The sequence below is a fragment of the Trachymyrmex septentrionalis genome, unplaced genomic scaffold (genome assembly GCF_001594115.1).
Source record: "Trachymyrmex septentrionalis isolate Tsep2-gDNA-1 unplaced genomic scaffold, Tsep1.0 scaffold305, whole genome shotgun sequence".
Lineage (NCBI taxonomy): Eukaryota > Metazoa > Arthropoda > Insecta > Hymenoptera > Formicidae > Trachymyrmex > Trachymyrmex septentrionalis.
In genome coordinates this window covers 339,129-346,991 of record NW_017305469.1, presented here as the reverse complement: position 1 = coordinate 346,991, position 7,863 = coordinate 339,129, and the positions used below count along the sequence as shown (strand labels likewise).

At 30.3% G+C, this 7,863-nt stretch overlaps 2 protein-coding genes across 4 annotated transcripts in view; one reads left to right on the top strand and one right to left on the bottom strand.

The window, feature by feature from the left end:
- Positions 1–2,699, top strand: part of LOC108749610 (serine protease snake-like) — a 3,592-nt gene extending 893 nt beyond the window's left edge. Inside the window, exons 2-6 of one of the 2 annotated variants that reach the window (XM_018488409.1) lie at positions 191–715; positions 915–1,179; positions 1,575–1,822; positions 2,051–2,415; positions 2,622–2,699. In XM_018488409.1, the coding sequence (XP_018343911.1) occupies positions 191–715; positions 915–1,179; positions 1,575–1,822; positions 2,051–2,388 (1,376 nt within the window). In that variant the 3' untranslated portion in view covers positions 2,389–2,415; positions 2,622–2,699. The other variant, XM_018488410.1, reaches the window with a different exon arrangement.
- A 27-nt stretch (positions 2,700–2,726) lies between these two features.
- On the bottom strand, positions 2,727–6,665 carry LOC108749611 (probable palmitoyltransferase ZDHHC16). Of its 2 annotated transcripts, XM_018488411.1 has the most exons (6): positions 6,409–6,665; positions 6,039–6,186; positions 4,795–5,104; positions 4,448–4,638; positions 4,055–4,365; positions 2,727–2,840 (listed from the first exon to the last, which is right to left on the bottom strand). In XM_018488411.1, the coding sequence occupies exons 1-6, from the start codon at positions 6,453–6,455 to the stop codon at positions 2,750–2,752; spliced, it is 1,098 nt and encodes a 365-aa protein (XP_018343913.1). In that variant the 5' UTR covers positions 6,456–6,665; the 3' UTR covers positions 2,727–2,749. The 2 variants fall into 2 exon arrangements, with proteins under 2 accessions (XP_018343913.1, XP_018343914.1); XM_018488412.1 differs by lacking the exon at positions 6,409–6,665 and having other exon boundaries at positions 4,795–5,111; positions 6,039–6,097.
- Positions 6,666–7,863: the final 1,198 nt, after the last annotated feature.

Below are 7,863 nucleotides of genomic sequence, written 5' to 3'. Positions count from 1 at the left end.
CTTTTCGACCATTTAGTCTATATACATACAAGCGCTTCATCAAAACTTATCGAACATCCTGTATATAATACATACACACATGTTCGTGTGCACGCGCAAACACACACATACACACACCCACATACACATTTATACAGATATTTATCTCTATAATTTTGGTTTAAATTATACATTTAGATATATTTTTTAGATAATGGCGCTTCGAAGAAGAAAGTTCAACTGAGTTTTGGTGTTGCGACAAATCCTTTTCTTCAATCGTCCAACCTAAATCTTCCCAATATTCAAAACAATCCTTTCCTGTATCCATCAAATGGTAACAGAATTGAAAATCCATTGTCAAATGCTGTTGTAACACAGGCATCCAATATAGCCTTTCCCAATAATAACTATAATCCCTTTCCTAATAGTAATGCGAATCCTTTCCTAAGAAACTTAGGAAACTTTCATAATTCTACTAGAGAAATAATTGATTCAAAGGTTGAGGTGGAGTATTCTAATTCACCAAGCCCTGTTTCGCAAACACCTTACACACCACTACCATCCTATCATACATCAACATCATTTAATATACCAGTATTTGATACGCCAGCACCGAATAATGATTTTACATTTCATACGCCTACTCCTAAAATTCATCCTCCAATTTCACACGTACCGTCCTGGGAAGAACTGTTACCTTCTAAGATCAGTCCAGAAAAAACGATATCAGAATTAAGTAAGTAAAATATGATCGTATATTTTAAGAACATGTAGAACTGAAAAATTTACAGGTTCAAAAATATAAATGCATAAGAAATTACACGTTTGTAATGTAAAGAGTTGAATGTGAATTTTCTTACCCTATATACATTGAACATATCCTTATATATTCAATATACATCATAATATTATAATATATATAAAATAAATTTCAGAGTGCGAAGAATATGTGAGAGAAATTGCGGGTATAACCTCGGTAATGTCTCTGACCGGTTCATCATCGGGCATATATAAAGTGATTAATACCTGTGAGAAGCTAAATCGCTTGGTGGTTGGTGGTACTGAGGCACGTGTCGACGAATTCCCTCACATGGTTGCACTAGGCAAACGCAATTTTAACGAATTTATTCTGATGTGCGGCGGCACGCTGATTTCACATGCCTGGGTGATTTCCGCTGCTCATTGCACTCATGGGACAACGTAATCTTATATATAATATTTCTCTCGCTTTAAATTCAAAAATTTTCTTTTAAACGAAAAAATAATCTTTTTTTTTCCTGCTAGTTATTTTACTGAATACAACGATAAATACAATCCCAAAATTTGAAAATATTTTTTAAGATTAATACTACAGTTTAAGCTAATACTCTCTCATTTGCTCTCTTTGACTATTTAATACAATAGTGTTTTTTTCGACATACTACACATCTTGAAAAAAAAATTATAAAATTTTAAAAGTCTACTTTTTTGATTTTCTAATTTAAATGTTTTAGAAATTGCAATCTAAAATATAACTTACATAAGTGACTGGTATCTTGCAATTATTTAAGAATTTGACTAATAAAACTAGTCCTATACACTATATCTTATTGCAGTGGCGGTATAAGTGACGCAAGGATTGGCTTTCACAGTTTATCAGATCAGAATGGCATCATAATTGTCATTAAAGATATAAAAACTCATCCGGATTACAAACCACCTCGGATGTATGCGGACATTGCTCTGGTACAACTCATGACTCCCGTTACTTTTAGCACATCTGTACGACCCGCGTGTCTTTATCAATTATTCAATACCATGCCTAGACAGGTTTGGGTAAGCGGCTGGGGTCATACCGAATATAGTAAGTAATTCGGTAGTTCCTCACATAACTTGCTATGAAATCCTAAAATCATAAGAAAAAAATCGTAAAGCTAAATGTTTTTGAAAATCTAAATATTCAAATGCTTTATATTTATTAAGAACTTACATGTAGCAGGTCATTCCTAATAAATGCAGTCCTTCATAAAAAAAAATCAAAAATTTTTATAAGATAGGAGTACTGATTCATAAATTAAATTATGTACTTCAGACGGAGAGGTGAGCGATCGATTACGAAAGGCTAAGCTGGATGTGATAGATAATCTGTCGTGTACAATACGGCATAACAGTTCCCTAGAAATTCCGTATGGTATCAGACCAAGTATGATTTGTGCTGGCGATCCTAGCGGTAACTGGACAAGGGATACTTGCCAAGGAGATTCCGGTGGTCCTCTCCAAATAGTTGATAAGAATGAATGCCTCTTCCAACTGATTGGTATCACTAGTTTTGGTAAGGCCTGCGCAATGATTGATATTCCCGGTGTTTATACTAGAGTGTCCCATTATCTTTCGTGGATCGAAGGTATAGTCTGGCCGCAAGGACAATAATCACAATTTATTCGAATTTTACGAAAGGTACAAAAAACATATTTTATTAAATTGTACTTAGTTAAATTAAGTCTTACATAAATAGTCAATTAGTTTTCAAACAATTCAAATTATTAAAGATAAAATATTATAACATTCGCAAATGTTTCTACTTATTGTTTTGTAATGTAATATACTTTTATCATGTAAAAATAATTTCAGAAAAGTCTACTTGCTTTAATTATTGTTTTTAGCAAAAAAAATTATGAATACACTTGACAGTCTGCAATTCTGACTAGAATATTGGAAAGTAAGAATAGAGAAATCACAAGATGTGGATTTAAAATACAGCAATGATGTTGATCTTCTAAACCGTTAAAAATCAAGAGATTTTGCTATCGTGAATAGTTCGCCATGTAAGGCCATCACCATAAGGGCCATGGATTGATGGGAATAAGATATGCCACCAACTTCTGTAACAATTAATATTAAGATACATTAAAATAATATTAGACAAATTTTTGGACAATGAGACTATACAAATACAAAAATAATATTGAACAAAGTATCAACAATTATATGCTAAATAAAATTTCAAGTAGCTATTATAATAAGCTTAATTTCCAATTTCCTTTAAATCAAAATCGTAGTCATTAAAATTGAAAGAACATAAGGATCTCGAATTATGTTATAATTATCCAGGATAAGTTAACTTATTTTTTAACTTATTTTTTAAGTTAAAGTTAACAACTTTGAAAATTTAATTAAATTAAGATACAAGTTAATTTATAATGAAATTAATTGAATTAAAAGTTAAGTTAATAAAAAAAATAATTGAAAACTTAAAAGTTAAATTTGTTTCTTTTTTATTTTTATAATTCATGATTCCAGGATTTCAGTCTTACAAATAACGGAAATAACAAATATATACTTCATTTAGAAAATACTCTATATTTTCTTTATATGTTTTATTTATATATACTGTTTAGTATATATAAGATTATATAAGATTCGACTATAAATACTGGCCTGTGATATGACTAAAGCTTCAGATACAATACGAAGGAGTAGCTATAATAATAAGGAATAATAGATTTCAACTTATCAGAAATTAGATACATCTAAATACACAATTTCTGACAGATTGAAATCTGAGAATCGATTGTGTAATTTAAAATGAGGTAAAAATTACAAAAGTGAGCAAATTCACTAAAATATTTATAATTTCATTGGTCAACATTTAGTAAATTTGCTTACTTTTGTAATTTTCACCTCATTTTAAGTTATCGCTGTTGCCGCATATTATGTCTATGAGACTTAATTTCAGAAAATTAAGTAAAAAATTAATAATTACGAATAAAATGTAACTAAATAAAGTTAAAAAGTTAAGTTAAAATCAATTAACTTTTTAATTTAATTTTTAACACTACCCCCAACCCTGTAATTACCATACAAACATATAAAATAATGTGTGAGATTCAGTAAGAACTTTTGTGCAAAGTTTAATATTTTTAGTTAAATTTATTTTGCTGGAAAATTCTGTAAAAGTGATATATTTTATAAATATATGCATTGCATCTCATTCGTTTAATTACTCTTTCGTTGATGATTTATATTATTGGTTGTATTTTAATCGATATGATCGCTATTTAACTACATTTTAAGCATGTATTTATAAAAGTTCTACCTGCTTTTTGTTCCTAAGAACAATCTCCAGTTCTCCCTCGATCCAAAGTCATAAGGATTTTGATAGAATTTATTCTGAGCACGATACTTTTTAGATTCCGCGCTGTTGATGTGCGCCTCGATGCTCGTCTCTCCTCGAGTGATGAGACGGGCATGCCACCAGGCTAGACCACCCAACGCTGCACATGTGGCAATACAGATCAGACCCGCAAAAATGATCAATCTTTTTCGCCATTCTTTGATCTCAGTTTCTGCCGCCTGTCTTGCTATTTCTGCTAGCTCCTCTTTGCTTAAATGATCTAATGATTCCGTCTGTATCAATTAAGCATGTATTTAAGATTTTGATTAAAGTGATAGTTAATAAAATGTATTTATGTGCAATTAACTAATGTACCATTGGAATTATTTCCGAATTATTAAGGCGTACTGGATGGCCATCTAATTCCGGTTCCTGGTCAGGGAAGAACTCTTCATAGGCGAGTTGCACGCCGAATATCATAATGAACATAACGCCAACTACGGTGTAAACCATATATAGGAAGAAATGTCGATGATTATAGTGGCCAACACAATTGTTTAACCATGCTGTGTATTGATTAAGGAAGGCTTATAGGATGTTGCAAAAAACGACTATATAAATTTTCGTTACATACAATATATGCATGATTCTATGATGAATATAATTAATTGATGAAAATTGACTATATGTATAAAATTAATTAATAAAATATCTAAGGATACGACAATGATGATCCATTTTGAGGATACACTTGTTGCAAACAGAACAATGATGTGTTCTGGGTGGCTTTGGTTTGATGCATTTCTTACAGATGCTTACAGCTTCTGGTATAAGGCCTCCCTGAGGTGGATTTCCTGCTGGCACAGTCACACCCATATAATAATGAAAGCAGACATTAACCAGCAGCCAGTTTCCAATTAGCAATAAGATTATCGTCATTAATGGACTCCGTTCCCACCACCAGGGTAGACCTACATAGTAGGCAATGTATACTATACTGATGGTCAGCAGGCTCACCATTGCTACAAACACCTACGGACTGCAGCACTTAGTAAATATATTGTGGATGTCTTGAAGTTTGTATTATGCATACAGTAGAACAAAGTATCATGGAACATTTTATGAAACTTCGTGTCTTACAGCATATACTAGTGGAGCGAACTGTGCTGAATAGTGATGCAATCAAGACAAAGAGGGGAATATTTGGTTGTGTTTTCTGTATCATTGTCAGGAGCGTTCGTAACGAATAGAGGTTAGGTTTTTTTATTAACATTTTAATTAAAGTAAATATTTATTTACTCTTTTCGTCAATTTACCTGTGAAATGATATGTCCCGATATAATTTATTATCGTCTGTCGCTTTACATGGTGATTAAACAAAAGGCTGGCATTTTGTAAGAGTTTATGACATCGTAGGAATAAGCAGGGATCACATTTCGCTGCTGTCATCATGTTACTGAACAGAAGTGGGACCTGATGAGCCAATTACAAATTGAAGGAGAAAGAAAAAGAGAGATCATTACCAAATATTTTCTTGCCAGCTCGCCAATTTACTATGTAAAACATAATGCTTGCTCCATTAATATATGCTCTAAGCTTCATGTAATAAATATAGCCATATGTCCAAGTATTACTCATTTATTGTAGAATATAAATAAAATACATTCAGTAATTTTGCAAAAAAGAATACTTTAATATTAACATAACATAATTCTAATGAGAAAATCTTAAAAATATGTTTTAGTTAATGTAAATCAGATCATGTAAAATTTTATATAGTTTATCATCACAAAGATTAGTTTTAAAATATCAAAATTCTAGTATAGATTTTTTTTAACTCAACTGAATTAATTATATAAAGTTTATTATTAGATATAAAAAACACAACAATCTTAAATGCTAAATAAAAGTTAATATATGAGATTTTGTAATTCAATACAAGGACAAGTAATATAAAAAATCTTACCGGACCCAAAAAAGAAGTAAAGTTCTCGACAAACCAGAACATGGGCTCCATAAGTATATCACAAACGTAACTCCAACTCAAAAAGTCATTGTAGAACAAAGATTTGATAGAAATTTGAAGTCGCCACCATTTCTGTTTTAAACTATCCCTTAAAATAAGTCGAATTTGATCGTCATACTTATTAAGTCCATATAAATTTAAGGTATAAAGGATCAATAAATGGGAGGATTGAAATTCAATAATTTTTAATGCAACTAACATAAACAGTAGCAAAAGTAGAAATGAAATAAACTTGGTGCGATAGAAAATAAACGTTAATAGATGTCTGGTAAATATTAAGTTCAACAAATACAAATATTTATGAATTTACCGAAGAATACTTGGCGTCTTCGTCAAAGACCATTGTATTTTCGCCATTTTCGTTTCTGTCCTCTCTGTTGAGTTCACTCAAATTCTCATAATCCTGGCATATTAAAGTCATATCTCGCAAACACACGTTCGCTCATCGTCACGTTATACTTTGCACATCTTGATAAGACATTTGATAAGGTGGTGTGACCGATAATTGCTATTGCAGCAAGAAATAATAACCTCAATCGATCTGCAAGTACAACATCGTCCGCCATATTTATTTCGAGGAATTTGGTATAGAGTCAGTAGGGTGTAGAGAGTACAGCAACTACTGGTATTAAGATAGAAATGTATTATTAAAGAAAATACGTATACAGTGTTATAAATATAATGTTTATAATATAAATATAATGTTTATCATATACATTTGCAAATTTAATTTTTGTAAAATCGTGTTATTTGTGTCAGAAAATCGAAAAAACAAGTTTATATTTTCCCGCCATTTTACAAGCGGTATTTTTAAACTCAAAAATAATCAAAAATATTCGCAAATGTGAGAAATTGTTTATTATTATATGTACATATACATATAATACACACACGCGCGCGCGCACACACGCAATGTTTATATATATGTATATTTCTATTTTATATTTTTAAAAATTAATTAAGATATCAAAATTAGTTTAATAGTCATCTGTTTAATAAAAATTTAAAATAGAATATTGAGTTCTTATCAAGTTTTTATTACAAACATAATACAAATATAAAAAGATATATGTTCTTGAATTATGTATTTTTTGATGTTATATTATATTATATATGTAAAATTTTAAGAATTTAATAGACAAATGACTGAAATAATACAGCGGTTCATGGTACAAAGGTAGATTTATTTTCTCACAGGTATGCACGAGTGTACATGCGTTTTAACAAAGGTGCATACACGTATATGTACAAACTACACGCTAATCTTGTTAAATACGCAAAAGGCGCATTTTGCATTCACAACGCCGAAAAATTCGTAATTACATTTGCGAACAAGAATAAATTCATAGAATGCTTTTAACAGTCAATTATATATATAATTGTTTCTGTCAGAGAGATTAAATCTTAAACTTCAACAATTGGAGAAAGAGTGTAATAAGTGATATTAATACTTTATCTGCCATGAAGATCGAAATAGAATAGTGCAAAAAGATTCCCCCTTTTTAGAGAAATTAAATATAAAATATCTATAAATAAAAAAATACTCGAGTAATTAAGAATTTTGTGCAATTAAAGCATTCTAAAAATAAAATATTTTGCGAATATCAAGATCATATAAAGATTTAATAGTTCAATGAGATCGTAAGATTTAGATGTTAAAAGAAAATTCTGAAACAGAAATGATATCGAGAGAGTTAAGAAAATACAAAAACATTATTTTTGATGGCACGTATGGCAGACAACGAGTTACCTTAACTTCAATAAT

Bases quoted from the DNA above. Each gene is read 5' to 3' on its own strand.
- LOC108749611 (XM_018488411.1), bottom strand. From the start codon at position 6,455: ATGGCGAAAATACAATGGTCTTTGACGAAGACGCCAAGTATTCTTCG. The intron at 5,105-6,038 runs GTAAGATTTTTT...TGCAGTCCGTAG, and splicing joins TTACTTCTTTTTTGGGTCCG to GTGTTTGTAGCAATGGTGAG. The intron at 2,841-4,054 runs GTAGAACTTTTA...TAATTGTTACAG, and splicing joins TTCTTAGGAACAAAAAGCAG to AAGTTGGTGGCATATCTTAT.